The 18,570-nt window shown below is 32.7% G+C and overlaps 2 protein-coding genes and 1 pseudogene across 2 annotated transcripts; 1 reads left to right on the top strand and 2 right to left on the bottom strand.

Annotated features, from left to right (window-relative positions):
• Window positions 1–269: 269 nt before the first annotated feature.
• Window positions 270–822, bottom strand: LOC106297700 (napin-like). Its single transcript, XM_013733895.1, has one exon. The coding sequence runs from the start codon at window positions 819–821 to the stop codon at window positions 270–272; it is 552 nt and encodes a 183-aa protein (XP_013589349.1). The 5' UTR covers window position 822.
• Window positions 823–8,041: 7,219 nt separating this feature from the next.
• Window positions 8,042–8,763, bottom strand: LOC106297025 (napin-like). The gene has a single exon (XM_013733305.1). It carries the CDS (start codon window positions 8,722–8,724, stop codon window positions 8,182–8,184), a length of 543 nt encoding a protein of 180 aa, XP_013588759.1. The 5' UTR covers window positions 8,725–8,763; the 3' UTR covers window positions 8,042–8,181.
• Window positions 8,764–12,417: 3,654 nt separating this feature from the next.
• Window positions 12,418–13,306, top strand: LOC106332183 (annotated as a pseudogene).
• Window positions 13,307–18,570: the final 5,264 nt, after the last annotated feature.

The following is an 18,570-nucleotide window of genomic DNA, read 5'->3' as shown; positions in this document are numbered from 1 at the left end:
AGACAACTGCTTCATTTTGGATAAGATTAATTTGTTTTTCTTTGGGTCGTATCTGTCGTTAATTATCACTTTTTAGGAAGTAGCAAGAGTGAAAAAACTTCTCTTTTATTAGTTATTACCGTCTACGGAGTAGTTCTTATTACATTAGCCTCGAACATTTTAACGTACATTATTTATGGAACACACACCATGACTATGAAGTGTTAACATACATCAACAACCACATTCATCACCGCGGTATATACATTCCCGAGGATTTCGTTTGGAATCTAGTAGTAGGGCCCAGGCGTGGTCTTCTGGAAGGGACAAATGCTAACTTGCGGGATGTTGCAAACTCTAGGTAAGTGCGTAGCGGTCTGGTAGATACGGCTAATTACTTGCTGCAGCTGCTGTCCCTGCTGTCCCTGCTGTTGTCCCTGTTGTCGAACCTGTTGTTTAACGGCTTTGGATGCTCCTTTCAAGGTTGGGCAAACGCAAAGTGGCTCTTCCTGATGGAGCTCGTTGCAGCACTGCTGGAGTAGCGGGGGCCTCTGTTGTGGGCCCTGGGGGTTCTCCATGTCGTCTTCAAAATCAAATTCACCGTCGAGGGTCCAGCTTGGACCACTACCAGACTGCATTGCCTGCTTGTGGAGCCATTGCTGGCAAGCTCTTAGGTGTTGTGCTTGCTGAAACTCCTTCCTACATTTTGGAATCCTAAATGGACCGGCTGGGTTTGTGGCATCATCTTCGTCGACTTCCACAACCGTCCTGTAGACGGAGGCATTGGTGAGAAGGAAGAAGAAGGCGAGAGTTGCCGAGACGAGGAAGAGCTTGTTCGCCATTTGTGTATGTTTTTAACCTTGTTTGTAATTATGATGATTTTGATTTGAGTAAAGTGTGAAGCTGAGGACGTAATTTATAGGTGAGAATGGAGATTTGCATGGCGATCACGTGTAATAATGCATGCATGTGTGTGTATCGCTGTGAAGTGAGTGACAAGTGACGAACAAAAACAGTCATCCGCATCTGCATGTTATGTGTAGCTCATGTCCTCGCATGATATCTTATGAACGATTATTTTAAAAAGGAAGGTAAAAACTAGTGCTGGGCAAAATGCCCAGACCCGAAGAACTGAATCGAAATTTATCTGAAAAGTAATACTATACCTGAACCGAATCTGATTAAATATCCAGATGAAGTCAAAATTTTGGTATTTGAAGAACTCGAAACCAAACTTATCTGAACTGAAATATTTTAGGTAATCCAAAAGTATCCAAATATATATTATTTATCTAAATACATTAATTTTTTAAATCTAATATCTAAAACTATACATTTTTGAAAGTGTCTAAAATACCTAGAAATATATACAAGCAGCCAAAATCCAAAATGGCTAAAATATATTCAAAATACCAAAAGTACTCAAAATACGTAACAATTTTTCCTTCCAAATGTCAATAACAAAACAATTTTATTTTAATTTAGATATTAAGACATAAACTATTCAAACTTATATGCTATATGTTATTTTATTTTTGGACTTTTAGAATTTTTAAGTATATATTTTTTATTTTATTAAAGTAATTTAAATGGATACTGAACCGGAACCAAACCCGCAAAAATCTTATATAAATTCAAACCAAAATGTATAAATACCCGAGTGAAGTTTAACTTTCTAACTCCAAAAATTTAAAACTCGAATAAATACAAAATCAAACCCGAACGGATATCCAAATACCCACCTCTAGTAAAAAATTACTTCATAAAATAGAAAACCCTTATTAAGTTGGTTTAAAATGGGACGAAAGTCTATATACATATTTGACTTATTCTTGGGTTCGCCCCCTAGGGCGAACCTCTAGGTTCACCAACCAATAGGATTGTGTTATTTCAAATTCGATATCTTTTATTAAAAGAAACAAAGTATTATCAGGTTATATTAAATATTTAAAATAAAAAATAAATTAAAAATAGTAGTAATTACAAAAAAAATACTTTTAACATCGTCAAGAAAAAACTAAATCCTAATCCTTAAACCCCAAATCCTAAAACCTAAACCCTTGGGTAAATCTTAAACCCTTGGATAAATCCTAAACTCTAAATCAAAAATATTAAACACTAAAACGCTCAAAGGTTTAGGGTTTAGGATTTATGGTTTAGGGTTTTAGTGTTTATTGTTTTTGATTTAGAGTTTATAATTTATCCAACGGTTTAGAGTTTCGGATTTAGAGTTTAGGGATTAGAATTTAGGGTTTAATGTTTTGCTGACGACGTCAAAAATATTTTTTTAAATTTTTTTTCTGTAACTACTATTTTTTATTTTAAAAATATAATATAACCTGATAATATTTTGTTTTCTTTTCTAAAAAATATCGAATTTAAAATAATGAAATCCTATTAGTTGGTGAACCTCTTGAGGGTGAACCCAAGAATAACTCTACATATTTTGCAGGTACTGCGGTGCGGTTGAATTATCGCTTGAGTCTTGGATGTGATTTTCTCCTCCAAGGCCAGAAACAAGAGAAGAAGTTGTCTTGAAACCTAAACGTGGTCACTACTTGACTTAATGTTGGTGCTTAATCTTTATATAACTTATATCTATATTATATCTATCTTATTAAAGTAGAAGTACTTTAAGTTTTTGTTTGGTAACATAGATAGAATTTAAAATTAGCAGAAACATAGTCCACACTTTGGACTGAAGCGCATATAGCAAAGAAACAGAGGATAGTATCACAGGTAGAGGTTAGTCATTACCGTTAATTCCAGGTAGATGGTGTTTCACAGATGGTTCCTGAAAAGAGAAAGACGTTTTCTCCGGACATGGTTGGTTCAGTACTTTAGAAGGTTTTGATGGGCAGATGAGGGCGAGGAATGTTCGGGCTAGTCTATCTCCTCTCTATGCGGAGATGGAAGCACTACTCTAGGCAATGGAATGTATGAGGAATTTACGTCAATTTCAGGTTACGTTTGCAATGGATTGTTCTCAATTGGTGAAGATGGTTTTGGAATCAGAAAAATGACCAGATTTTGCAAGTTATTTAGAAGATATTAAATTCCTGAAAGAAAGTTTTCTCCGATCAGAGATTGTCCATGTACCAAGAACGCAAAATACAAAGGCGGATAGCCTAGCACGTAGTGTCAGAAAGCAACCGTCTTTCGTCGTTCACATGGATCAACATCTCCCGGCTTGGTTCACAGAGTCTGTATGAGTATGTATATACGTTGATGACAAAAAAAGAAGATAGAAGTTAAAAAAATATATAGTGTTGTTTGGAAACATGAATAACAATATATTAAAGAAAAAAAGTAAAGGGCTTACGTTATCAAGAAAAATTGGGAATTCATTATATTATGAAAACAATATATATGAGTCAGCTTTAAAATATACGAAAATGGCTAGCCCAATCTAATTACTTAAAAATATTTTTGTCTAAAATAATCATAAAACAAAATTTAAATTTTATAGACATATTTCAAATCAAAATATTAATTTAAAATTAATTTATCTCAAAAATTGATTCAAAAATATACATATACTCAAAAATTTATTTTACTAAAATGTTTTTTATAACCATTATAAAAATGTTTTAAATTATTTAAGAAAAATTCAATACAAAGCAATTTCAAACACCAACGTAAATTATGATTTTTATATTTCATATTAAGTTTTAAAAATATAATATTTATAATTATTTATATGATGATACATATAAAATACTATTAATTATATGATTACTTATATGATGGTAGGTAAAAAACACGATTAATTATATGATGAGACATATATTATATTTAATAGTGACATGAAAAAATAAATAACAACATATTTTTGCAATATTATATCTTTTATCTTATTAAAGTAGAAGTACCTTTGGAAATGCTTGGAAACAAGAATAACATAATTAAAAAGAAATATAATGTTGTGTGAAAATATGAATAACAGTATATTAAAAAAAATAATGGGTTTATGTTATTAAAAAAATTGATGTCCATTATATTTTTATAAATTATCTGTTTCGACCAGATTTCAAAAATGACTCAATCTAATTACTTTTTTTTGTGCAACTGATCGAATCTAATTAACTAAAAACATATTTTTCTAAATTAATCATTAAACAAAATTCAAAACAAAAATTGATTCAAAAATATACATGTATTCAAAATTTAATTTTTACAAATTTATTTTTCAACAACCATTATAAAATTGTTTTCAATATATATATAAAAAAATACAATACGAAGGATCTAATAGATTGAGTAAACATTCTTTCTAATTTTTTTATGGACCACCGAAATAGAATTAAATATACAATACTAGAAATAACTATAATATTTGGGTTATAATATCAAATAAACAATGAAACAAAAATATTAATATATGAATGTATTAGTATTCCTTTATTCATATTACAAATACAATAATAGTCAAACTTTAATATATAACGATACCATAATTTTTAAAATAGTTATGAATTTTATAATGTTCTTACAAATTAAAGCAAACACCCGTACGGACGCACGGATCAAGATCTAGTTATTATTAAAATTGAAGTATCTATTTGATATTGTTTGAAAACATGAATATCATTATAAATAAGAATTTTTTGAAAACATGGATAATAGTATAAAAAAGAAGTATAATGTCTTTTTATTAGTTTCATTAATATAATTACATTAATTGTCTTTCCATATTTCACTCAGTTTAACAATTTCATTAATTATATTATCTTATAAATACATCACATCATTAATTATATTACCATAATAATAATATAGCAGATTTTTATTTATTAGTTAATTAAAATTAATTTTGTGCCAATTATAAAATCAAAAATGTAAAATAACTGAGTTTTTCATATGTTTAAACTTTCGGTTTAGTTTGTTTTATTAAAATTTATTTATTTATTTTAGTTTCAATCGGTGGAAAATTACGAAGCCAAAAAATAATTCAAAGACATGTTTTTATGAATAAAATAATAACTTAAATCAATGTAATAAAAATGTATTACATTTTTTATCACTTAATTTTTCAATCCATATAATTATTTTACTAAATAAAAAACTCTTTCTATTTCACTTAATTTAACCAAACACATAGAAATAATCATTTTTATTAGTTTATAAAATCAGTTAGAGTCATTTTTATTAGTTTATAAAATCAGTAACGCATGAACATTGGCTATCCAATTAAGTACGGGCTGTTCTTTTCGGGTATCGCTTTTTTTTGAAATTAGGTCCCACTTGATTATAAATTTATGTGTGGATTTTGAGTTGGGTTCTTCTCGGTATGGATGAGTTTGGTAATGATGTATATAAACCTAAAAATATCTAAATTACAAATGTATCTGAAATCGATTAGGATATTTGTACCAAAAATAACAATATTACCCTATTCGGTCTAGATCATTTGAATACAATTAGTTATATTAAGACCCATGTAAAATATATAACATTAATTATGAAAAATAAATATCAATGTATAAAAATGTAAGAATCAATATCCGCGCAGATGTGCGGATCAATCTCTAGTTAACCTTAAGTGTGTCTGCGTTATCAATGTGTGGACAAAACATCACATTAATGTTCTAAATCTTGAATAGACAAGCATTAGATAAACAAAATCATTATATTTGTTAAGTGATCATTTTTTATCATGCTATGCTGTGATGAAAACAACTATATCACTACAAGAAAAAAAGTTTTTCTTAGCGGGCGAAAAACGCTATCTAATGATACGATAGCGGTTTATGAAGCGCTGTATCATCGTCCGTCATAATAGGTCAAGCACATTAGATAGCGGTTTTTCGTGATGCTATCTTATTGTCATATATTATAGCATTTTTTTGTATGCAATTAAACATTTTTTAATAGTGTTTGTTTTTTGTTATTATTTATATTAAAATTATTTATTTTATATTTATTTTTAGTAAATTATTTAAAAATAAAAACATAATTAAAATTAATTCATAGATTTAAAATTTCTTTATTACTTAAATTGATTTATAATTAAATTGGATTACAAAAATATAAAAATAAATCTAATTAAATAATAAACCAAAAGCTAAACTAAGCTTTAACCTAATTACTAACTAAACTCCGCCGCACAACCACCTTCGTTGTAGTCTTCATCTTCCAATCCTCACCCATCGCACCACCACCTTCGTCGTTGTGTTCTTCCATGCGCTTCGTTGTCGCATCAATCCATGCACTTCGTTGTCTTCTTCATCTTCCAGTCCTCACCCGCCGCACCACCATCTCTGCTCGCGACCACCTTAACAAACAAAAAAGTCATATTCAACATAGAGAGAGAGAGAGAGAGAGAGAGAGAGAGAGAGAGAGAGTACCGCGAGTGTCGGAGTCGTCGACCACCTCAGCCGCGTCTCGCGGCGGAATGAGATTTGTCAGTATCGTGAGAAACATCGATGCTTAGCCTCTGCTTCTAGATCTAGTATTCTTGATAAGAGAGAAGAAGATGAAGAAAAGATAAATCGACAAAGGGAGAGAAGATGAGTCATGGAGCAGAGATCTCGCGAGGGTAGAGAGAAATGGAGCAGAGATTGGCAAAGAGAATGAGGGGGCTAGTAGTGAATAAAGCCTAAGGAGAAAGAGATGAGGAGATGAAGTTGTCTAAGAGAATGTGTCGAAAGATATGAGATCTTTTTGCTCAAAAAATTCCAGAACTGAATAAAAAAATAATTTTGGTCCATTGGATGAGGATCCCGTCATCTGACGGTGAAAAGCTCAATCCTTGTGCTTATGAACTAACCAATAGGAATTTTTTCTTTTAGTTGTTTTACTTTATTTTCACTTTGGACAGTAAAGTTTATTTTGGTAGTATTTTGGTTCTATATCTTGTTGTACATCGACAGATTTTTTTTGTTTCTAATCTTTCTTTAATTTTAATGTTTATTATAAGTTTGATTAAAATTCTATGTTTAATTCATTTAAAGTAGATATGTACATAGTTCTAAAAACTTGAATTTTTTCAGATTTAAATTTAGATCTTAACTCTAAACATACCCTAAACTCCAAAATTCAAGATTTGCAAAATACATACATATATATATATATATAAAAGTTAAGACTAGCATGTGGGTAAAAATTGTACTGTATTAAATTTTAGAAAAGTTTGATATGAATTTAGATTTAAAGTTTGGAGTTTAGAATAAAGTTTTGAGTATAGGGTTTGAGGGTTAAGGGTTTGAGGGTTAAGGGTTTGGAGTATTGATTTAAGATTTGAGATTAACTTTTGAAAATAGTAATTTTTTAGTTTATATATTAAGATATGAAGTTAAATTTAAGATTTAATGTTAAAATTTTAGAATTTAAAGTTTATTTAGAGTTTAGGGATTGTGTTAAAACTTTAGGGTTTAAATTTAGTGTTAAGGTTTTTGGAGGCAAATAAAATATAGTGAGTAGGAAAGCGAAACAAGGGTGAAAGGAAAAATCAATTATTTCCCGCTTTAATTATGCATTGCGTTTCAAAACTGAAAATGCTATGTATACTAGGTTTAGAAAAAACATTTACGCAGGACCAATAGGGGATTGGCTCCGGGATAGGGGTTCCTCCTAAAATCGGACCAACCAAAGATAGTATTTGCATTTTCACAAACGCTATCTAAAAGTAAGAGGTATGTCAACAATAGCACAATCGAAAAAAATGCTATACTAGTCTGCTATTAAAACCCAAATTTCTTGTAGTGCTAATCTTAAACTGAAATACATTTATATTGCTGCTTATCGTTATTTTTCTACTAAAGAGGCTTTACAACATAGGAAATCGTTATATTACAGTGGATTCATGAGAATGCGATCAAAAAGGATTTCGAGTATCTGATCAAACCTGATTGAGTCATTGTTTGATCCCAATGGACGATTTGAACCCTTTTTTTTTTTGGCAAAAACGGCTTAATTAGACATTTAGTCTAACATGTTCATTAGACTACTGATTCATTGTGAGTATATTAATTTGTTTTTTTGGGCGTATCTGTCGTTAATTATCACTTTTTAGGATGGAGCAACAGTATAAAAAAAACTTCTCTTTTATTACCGTCAACGGAGTAGTTCTTATTACATTAGCCTCGAACATTTTAACGTACATTATTTATAAAACACACACGATGACTTTTTAGTGTTAACATACATCAACGACCACACTCATCACCGTGGTATATACACTCTCGAGGGTTTCGTTGGAATCTAGTAGTAGGGCCCAGGGGTGGTCTTCTGGAAGGGACAAACGCTAACTTGCGGGATGTTGCAAACTCTAGGTAAGTGCTTAGCGGTCTGGTAGATACGGCCCACTATTTGCTGCTGCTGTTGTCCCTGCATTTGTCCCTGTTGTTGAACCCGGGATTTAACTGCTTTGGATGCTCCTTTCAAGGTTGGACAAACGCAAAGTGGCTCTTCCTGGTGGAGCTCGTTGCAGCACTGCTGGAGTAGTGGCGGCCTCTGCTGTGAGCCCTGGGGGTTCTCCATGTCGTCTTCAAAATCAAACTCACCGGCGAGGGCCAAGCTAGGACCACTACCGGACTGCATTGCCTGCTTGTGGAGCCATTGTTGGCAAGCTCTTAGGTGTTGTGTTTGCTGAAACTCCTTCCTACACTTTGGAATCCTAAATGGGCCGCCTGGGTTTGTGGCATCATCTTCGTCGACTTCCACAACCGTCCTGTAGACGGAGGCATTGGTGAGAAGGAAGAAGAAGGCGAGAGTTGCCGAGACGAGGAAGAGCTTGTTCGCCATTTGTGTATGTGTTTAACCTTGTTTGTAATGATGAGTTTTGGTGTGAGTAAAGAGTGAAGCTGAGGAGTTAATTTATAGGTGAGAAATGAGATTTGCATGGCGATCACGTGTAATAATGCATGCATATGATTGTGTGTGTGTGTGTGTTCTGTGAAAGAGAAGCTCTTAGGTGTTTGAAGTGATTGACAAATGACGAACAAAAACAATCGTCCGCATCTGCATGCTATGTGTGACGCATGTGTAGTTCATGTCCTGGCGTGACATCTTATGAACGATATTTTTTTAAAAAAGAAGGTAAAAACTTAACTTCATAAAATAAAATAAAAACATTCATTAAGTGGGATGAGAGTCTATATACTCTGGAGGTAGTTGAAAATATATATTGGGAGCTTAATCAGAAATATTGAGTTAAAGTTGATATATATAGTCATGGTCAAAATTAAATGCGTCTCATTCGATATGTAACTAGGATAAAACTTGCACCATGCGCATGATAAGCTTATTTGTATATAATTTGTATATATTATCGATAATTTTTTATATATATTTGATCATTTTATTTCTTTACAGAGAATAACTTTTAATTTTACTTTCTTTGTTGGTTGTGGAAGAAAGGCAATGGATTCATGGTCATCAAAGCTTATGTCTTTAATTTCAGAGTTAAGAAGAGGTAAGGTAGATTTTCTGTCTAAGTAGATTTGCTTTTAATGGTGAGCATGATATTGATTACGTGATTTAGAAAATGGTTGAGAATTAAATGAACTTTAGTTTTGATATTTAGGTTGCGTGGTTGTTTTAGTGTATACACTAAGTGATAACCCGCGCCATACGCGGAGTGAGTGATCAAAAGAGATTTTTTTAAAAATTTTACAGATATTAGAAATTTTAAAGTTATAGACAAAAATATTAGATCTAATGATATATATGGAACGAAAGTGTGAATATAATGTAATCTTAAGTGTTTTTTTTGAAAAATATTGTTTTTTTTTGAAAAAGATTGTTTTTTGTAGTTGGTTATGTGTAAATTAGATATATTTTATGTAAAAAATATATAATAGTATGCAATAACTTTTATTAATTTATTATGAATTTAAGACAAAACAAAACATAGGAAATATAATTATTGATTTCATAAATAAAATTATGATTATAATATTTAAAACATAAGTAATAGAAAAATAAAATACGAAAGAAACAAATTACAAGGAAACAAATAAAAAACTGATAAAGGGTCTTCAGAACTTCTGGTTTGCAATCCTATAGAGAGAAATAACTAAGAATTAGTTTACCGAACAAAACATACATACTTAAAAAATTCACTAAACGAACTGATATACCACTTTCTGAAACGGAGTTAAAGCCAACCATTTGTTTGCTCCAGAGAATGTTTTGATAATTAGGAAGTCGAGAAGAAGTGTGTGGTGAGTCGATGAATTTTAGAGAACATATATTTATATTAAGAAGGCAGCGCCCATGTGATTAATGATACACAAAATAGTGACTGTAATTAAATATATTATTACATACTCTAGAACCTCTATAAATTAATACTCAATAAATTAATAATCTCTATAAATTAATAAATTTTGCCGATCCCAACTTGGGTTGGTTCAAAATTTGACACAATAGATAAAATAATAAGATAATAATTTTTTAGAAAATTCTATGTAAATATATGGTCCCATTAAAATTATAAATTAATAATTTCTATATATACATATTTTATATAAGTAAGAACCTACTATTATATTGTTTGTTTTATATTCACAATAGAATTATCTTTATATTTTCTTAACACTTAATAAATTTTGATGAGATTTAGTAATATTATATCTAAAATCACATTTAACTTCTATGCGATATATATTATATACACCAAATAATATAATAAAATTAATATAAATGTGAAATTTCAAAAAATAATAATTAATGTTTATACACTAAAATCAAATATATTTTTTTATCTTAGAATAAATATATCTTAAAATAAAAAATCTAAATAAGGAAACTTTTGTACATTAATATCTCTATAAATTAATTAAATTTCAAAATCTCAACATTATTAATTTATAGATGTTCTACTGTATTTAATTTCACATAACTTGGGCTCCAATGGTAATCGTAACTTACCTAAATTTTGTAGACACTATAATCGAACTTCTTTTTATAAATTACAATTGAACAAAATAAATAAAATTCACGATTGTTAATTGATTCGAATAATTTGAATCCACAATATAACTTCCTTATATACAACATATTAATAGTTGACAAAATTTTGTAACCATAATCGACTCCCTATTATTACCAAAATTTTATAAAAAATAATGGCGGATTTGATTCAAGTATTATTACCAAAACGTTACCAAATTCGTAATTTAAAAATATATCAAAGTTATTAGAAGTTTCCTTTTAACAATCATTAATTACGGTTGTCCTTGCAAATCACGTTTCATTAAGAGATAGAACAACTAAAATTATTAGAAGTTTCCTTTCAACTTTCATATATATCATATATATTGCAACGTTATTAGAAGTGTCTTTTTAACTTTCACCCAGATTTGAACAAAGTTATTGCAAATCATGTTTCTTTTTAATATTAATAGTTAGACATCGTGATTTCGTAGCAATCATTAATCATGGTTTACAATTACAATTACGATAAGTCCTTAAATGGAGTTATATGGGCCATCGTGATTTCGTAATAGTTAGACATCCCCTTGTTACGATAAGTCCTTAAACGAAATTAATTTGTAGACACTATAGTTAGACATTTTTTTGAATTAGACTATAGTTAGGCATTATACTTATATCGCATTTATATATATAATGTCTAACAAATTATAAAATGCTATATGATGAATACTTGTAAAAACGTGTGCATATATTTTTGTCTCAATCTATTTAACTATTAACTATAAGAAGTATAATTTATAACATATGTTACAGTTCTGTAAATCCGATACATATGCACATAATGGTATAATCCGAATCATTATAGATGGTCCACATACACGTGTTATAAATTATACTTATTTTAGTTATATATGTATCGGATTATACCATCTACAAAATCGTTATCTCATATATAATTAACTTTGTGGACCGGATCTGGGAATAAATGACTATACGCCCGTAAGTTTGAATTATAATGAAAACGCATTAAACATGGACGTCAATGTTTTGTTAGTCATTGTAATGAAGAAGCTTACAGTATATTAGTAAAATTATAATCAAATGATCAATGGCAAGCAATGACAATTATTGTAATTAATCTAGTTAACAAATGATTTTTGAATATAAGATGTGAGAGGGTTTATGGTGCTGCCACGCAGGAAATGACAATTTTGAAAATAACACATGAACTAAAGGTTAATTATCTATAATGCTCCTCAAATAATAATAAAGGGATATTGATTCTCTTGTCATTAAAACTTTAACAACTTAAAACTTCTCCAACTTCAAACTTTAAACTTGCCATTAAAACTTTCCATTAAAACTTCAACAACAAAAAACTTTAACAACTATAAACCATGACTCCAAATTTATTTACTTCTCCAAAACTATTTCCTTCTATTTTGTTCTTTCTTTTTAGCTTTCAAAACCTCTTCTCCAAAACTCGTATGGATCCTTATATTCAACAATATAGCTTTCAAAACTTCTTGACCAGTCAACAACCAAACACTCAATGGAATGAGTCAGTCTCTGCGTCTGTCCCTCATGAGCCTTATTAGTCTGTCCCTCGTGAGCCTTATCAGTCTGTCTCTGCGTCTGATGCCTCTGTTTTCTGTTCATAATGGAATGAAGATGGCAATGAAGACGCAGAGACTGTGTCTGACCGTAAAGAGAGGCATAAATGGTCACCAACAGAAGATGGTGTGCTGATAAGTGCTTGGTTGAACACTTCCAAGGATGCAGTGGTTGAGAATGAGCAGAAAGCAAGTACGTTTTGGAAACGAATTGCTGCTTACTATACTGCAAGTCCCAAGCTCGATGGTTTGCAGCCCAGAGAGACAACAACTGTAAATCAAGGTGGGGGAAAATCAATGAAGCCGTGTGTAAGTTTGTTGGGTGCTATGAAGCTGCAACGAAACAGAGATCGAGTGGACAGAACGAGAATGACGTCTTGAAAATGGCTCACGAGATTTACTTTGATGATTACAAGAAGAAGTTCACAATGGAGCATGCATGGTTGGAACTTCGTTATGATCAGGAATGGAGTGGAGCTTCTTCTACTAAGGATAAAGTTCAGTCTAAAAGAAGGAAGTTGGATGCCCAGACGACACAATCATCATCCTCTGTGCAAGATGGCCATGGAGAGGAAGCTATGGGTCGGCCAGTTGGGGTTTAAGCAGCAAAGGCAAAAGGAAAAAAACCAGTGAGGAAGCAAGCTACTTTGGAAGAGGAAGAGAAGGAGAGGAGGGAATTTCAGAGCATCTGGGAGATTAGGCAAGCGGATTTTGCTTTGAAGGAAACTCTTAACAAGCAAAAATTGCTTGATAGCCTCATTGCCAAGACTGAACCATTAACTGAACTCGAAATTGCCTTAAAAAACAAGCTTATTAATGATATGTTAGTTTGAGTCTTATGATTTTTGTGTTGAAATTGCCAAGTATGTATGTTGTTTGTGTCTTTATGATGTTTGTGTCGAGTCTGTTAGTTAATGGAGTCTGTATTAGCATGAAATTGTGTGTGTTCTTCTTTTGCTCTCTCTCGTTGCTTTATGCTTGATGTCGAGTTTGTATTAGCATGTGACATATTAATGAAATTGTGTATGTTCTTCTGTTGCTCTCGTGTATTGTACTGAGACGTGTGTGTTGTTCTCTCGTGTTGTACTGAGACTTGTCTCGTGCTTGTGCAGGTAAAGCGACAATAGCATGTGACATAAAGAAGACAAGAAGAGCGTGTGACATAAAGTAGCATGTGGATCATCCAGTGCATTGACAGAACAAGAAGACAGGAACATGTGACTTGTAAAGACAAGAAGACAGTACAAGAAAACCAACGTGCTGCATAGCTGGTTTGCAAGTTGTAAAGCAACTTGTGTTTCCTTTCTAAGTTGTGTTTCCTCCGAGTGTAAAAGAACATTTCTCTTCTACCATTAAAAAAAAAATTTCCTTTGCTTCTTTTCTTTCCGAGTGTAGAAGAACAAGTTTGAACCTCTTTTATTTGTTTACCCCTCTTCTCTTTCCATTGTACAAGAAAACAACATCAAACATTTCTCTTATACCATATTAAAAAAAAAAATTTCCTTTGCTTCTTTTTTTCCTGAGTGTAGAAGAACAAGTTTGAAGCTCTTTTATTTGTTTACCTCCCTTCTCTTTCCATCGTACAAGAAAACAACATCCAACATTTCTTTTATACAAAAAAAAAAAAAAATTCATTTACCATTTCTCTTCTAAATGGCTTCTTCTTCTAATAATAATTACGAAGATATGATGGAGGAGAGATTGGACCAAATTTTCGATCAACAATTTGAAAATCTTCTCACTCGTTATGAAGATCGTCAAGAAACATCAACGCCAAAAAATAAACGAGCATACATTGAAAGACAACGAGAACAAGGACACATGCAGTTATGGAACGATTATTTTAGTGAAGATGCAACATATCCTTCGCACATGTTTCAATGCTGTTTTCGAATGAACAAATCCTTGTTCAGGCGTATTGTTGATCGACTCTCCGCTGAAATATCATACTTTCAACAAAGAGGAGATGCTACTAGAAGGTTCGGTCTCTCTCCGTTACAAAAGAAAATGGCAGCAATTCGTATGATGGCATATGGTTGCCCAGCTGATGCGGTCGACGAATACCTCTGACTTGGTGAGACTACCGCGCTTTTATGCTTAGAACATTTTGTTCAAGGAATCATAAATTTATTTGGAGATGAGTATCTAAGAAGACCCACTCCAGAAGATCTTCAACGACTACTCGATATTGGAGAGCTACGCGGATTTCCCGGGATGATAGGAAGCATTGATTGTATGCATTGGGAGTGGAAGAATTGTCCGACCGCATGGAAAAGACAATATACACGTGGATCAGGAAAGCCAACAATTGTTCTAGAGGTTGTAGCTTCACAAGACCTCTGGATATGACACGCGTTTTTTGGACCTCTAGGCACATTAAACGATATCAATGTTCTTGATCAATCACCAGTTTTTGATGATATATTACAAGGTCGAGCTCCGAAAGTAAACTACACTGTCAACGGACACGAGTACCAAATGGCTTACTATCTCACATATGGTATTTATCCAAAATGGGTTACTTTTGTCCAATCTATTCCACTTCCGCAAGGTCCAAAAGCATCTTTATTCGCTACACTTTAAGAAGCTGTACGTAAAGATGTCGAGCGAGGTTTTGGGGTCATGCAAGCTCTATTTGCCATAGTAAAAAATCCACCTCTTTTGTGGGATAAAATAAAAATTGGAAAGATAATGAGAGCATGTATCATTCTACATAATATGATCGTAAAAGACGAACGAGATGGATACACTCAGTTTGATATTTCAATTTTCAAAAATTCGGATTCAAACCGAAGTTCAGAAGTGGATTTCTCGTTTTCTACAGATATGCCTTCAAATCTCGGCAATATGATGAGCATTCGGAATCAAGTTTGTGATAGAACAATACATCAACGATTGAAAGCGGATTTGGTTGAGAATATATGGCAAAAATTTGGAACAAATCAAGATTTCAACTAATCTGTTTTTCTCGTTTACGGTTTGTATTTGCATTTTTAATATGCTTTTATGTCATTTTTAATAAAAATTTAGGCTTTTGGCAGAATTGACCTACAACTTAAAGTCAAACACAGAACTAACCTCCTTTTTTTTGGAAATTGGTTTTGCCCTATTCACCCCACAAGTTCATATAATTTACGAAAATGCCATCAATTTTTTTTTTTTCGAAAATAACATTTTTACTCTCTCACCCTCATCATCTTCAAGTAATTACAAGATTGCCATTGTCATCAATACCCCAACCATCATGAACAACCAATTTCAAGCTCTTAATGCTCCCAAAATCGAGTTACCCTTCTTCTTTTTCCATTCTTGTGAACTAAACACAACATATCTCTCACTTTCTCTCCACAACGAGCTAAAAAAACCCAAAATTTTGATTCTACATTTTTTATGGTTCATAGAGTCATAGAAGCTAACGATTTTGGGTGGGTCACTTTCGTTTGAGATTATGTGTGCTTGGAGAAGCCTTATGTGTGCTAAGGAAGTTATCTCACCAATTTAAGGTATGAAATCGAGTTTTTTCCAGATTTGTTCGTCAGACGACTTACATGGGAAGTTGTCTGGCTGTAGACGACTTACCTGGAAGTCGTCTGGTCAACGCAGAGGTTATTTTTGCAATTGACTTTGAAATCGGTTTTCTCAGACGACTAAAGTTAAGTCGTCTGATTTTGTTTGGTTACAAAAAAATCTTCAAAGAACCTAGACTACTTACATTTCAGACGTCATAAGTTAGTTTTGCATTTGACTAGAATATTTAAGAAGTTTGACTTTCCCGGACGACTTACATTTCAGTCGTCTGGTGAAAATTGAAATATCAATATTTTATTAACACTAGACGACTTACAATTAAGTCGTCATATGTTAGTTTTGCAATTGAAAAAAAAACTTCAATATTTAATCATCCCCAGACGACTTACAATTCAGCCAGGATTTTATTCCGAGATTCTGGTCAAACCTCGTAAATCCTGGACGACTTACACGTAAGTCGTCTGACGGACGATGGAATTGTAAGTCATCTATATATAATTAAATATTGAAGTTTTCTTTTTCAATTGCAAAACTAACATATGACGACTTAATTGTAAGTCGTCTAGTTTTAAAAAAATATTATTATTTTAATTTTCACGAGACGACTGAAATCTAAGTCGTCCAGGAAAGTAAAACTTCTGAAATAATCCAGTCAAATGCAAAACTAACCCATGACGACTGAAATGTAAGTCGTCTAGCTTTTTTGGAGTTTTTTTTTAACCAAACAAAAGTAGACGACTTATTTTTCAGTCGTCTGAAATAACAGATTTCAAAGTCAATTGCAAAAATAACCTCTGCGTTGACCAGACGACGTATAGTTTAGTCATCATGAGTACTTAGATTGAAGTTTTCCGCTTCGATCTTTAATAAACTTTCGTTTTCTTTGTTCTAAGTTTGCTAATGTGTTTTATTTTGACTTTTTCAGATGATGCGTCAGTTACATGCAGTGTATGCAGAATGGTTGTTGAAAGATGGATGTTGGAATTTTGTGGTTGGTCATTTCAAAGGAGCGAGAATGTTATTTTTGAGTGAAGGTTTGACACATGCTGATCTTGTTGCAATGGCTCAAGAAGATTATAACCTGGACATGAACAGATGAAGCTGAGGAGGGGGATGAAGCTGAGGAGGGGGATGAAGCTGAGGAGGGGGATGAAGCTGAGGAGGGGGATGAAGCTGAGGAGGGGGATGAAGCTGAGGAGGGGGATGAAGCTGAGGAGGGGGATGAAGCTGAGGAGGGGGATGAAGCTGAGGAGGGGGATGAAGCTGAGGAGGGGGATGAAGCTGAGGAGGGGCATGAAGCTGAGGATCATGATGGGGAAGAGGATGCTGACATCCCTGTTGTCGCTGATGCTGATGATTATAGTGAGTATGGAATGGTTAAAGACGAGGATGAGGAAGAAGATGATGAAATCTGTTTTGGGCATATGGTTGTGAAGGAGAAGGATCATCTGTAGACAGAATCTATGTCAACCAGAGTTTTGCTAGTATGGATGCACTGCTTTCAGAGTTGCGGTTGACAGCGGTGAGGCGTAGGTTCTCCTTCGGAATATTAAAGTCAACGAAAACTCTCTTTGTGGCAACATATCATGTTAGTGGTTGTCAATGGAAGGTCCGAGCAAGTGTGAAACATGGGACTAAAACGTTTCGGGTAACCAAGTATGTGGCAACTCATACATGTTCCATTCCAGACAGAATCGCTCAGCGGAAACGCTGTACTCCGAAGTACATTGGTCGACTTTTCATAGATCGTGTTGGAATCATTGATGGGTTGAATCCGCAGCATATCAAAGATGCAATGAAGAACATGTTTGGCATGACACTTGATTACACCACTTCATACAGAGCATTGTTATATGCGCAAGAAATGGTGAGAGGATCAGCGGAAGACGGTCTACTGAAGTTTATTATTTCATTGATTTGTTTATTATTGAAAAAAGGCTACTGAAGTTTATTTCATTGATTTGTAAATGTGTAAACACATTGTTAGCACATGTATTACATCTTGGGAAACATTATTACTGATTTTACAAAAAATTCACAACCAAAAGAGTAGACATGCAATTCACAAAACATAACACAAACAAAACTATTATAGATCATTCCTCTACAAAGACAAGCTTGGACTCCACTTGATATGGAAGAAGACTTTGTCAGAAGACTTCCAGAAAGTCCAGACGACTTCTAGGAAGTCCAGACGACTTCCAGATGACTTCCAGGAAGTCTAGACGACTTTTATGAAGTCTAGACGACTGAAATGGAAGTCGTCTGGAAGACTTCCTGGAAGTCGTCTAGTGCATTATATTTTAGACGACTAACAGGTAAGTCGTCCCAGAAGTCTTCCAGATCTGAAAAACCTGCATATCCAAAAACGTTCAAATGGCATAAAAACAGAAAAATGAGTGGAAGATTAGATAAATCTACCTTTATAGAACACACAAAAATACATATCTAAAATTAATAGATCTACCTTTAAATGAGTGGAAGATGAGTACCATCTGAATAAAAACCTGCATAAAAGATATATTAGTAAGAAAAACATGAGACAAAACTGAAAAATTCATATAAAGTT

The sequence above is a fragment of the Brassica oleracea genome, chromosome C1, assembly GCF_000695525.1.
Source record: "Brassica oleracea var. oleracea cultivar TO1000 chromosome C1, BOL, whole genome shotgun sequence".
NCBI lineage: Eukaryota > Viridiplantae > Streptophyta > Magnoliopsida > Brassicales > Brassicaceae > Brassica > Brassica oleracea.
This window is presented reverse-complemented; position numbering and strand designations above follow the sequence as displayed.

Coding starts and splice junctions, on each gene's coding strand:
- LOC106297700 (XM_013733895.1), bottom strand. CDS start 821: ATGGCGAACAAGCTCTTCCTCGTCTCGGCAACTCTCGCCTTCTTCTTC.
- LOC106297025 (XM_013733305.1), bottom strand. CDS start 8,724: ATGGCGAACAAGCTCTTCCTCGTCTCGGCAACTCTCGCCTTCTTCTTC.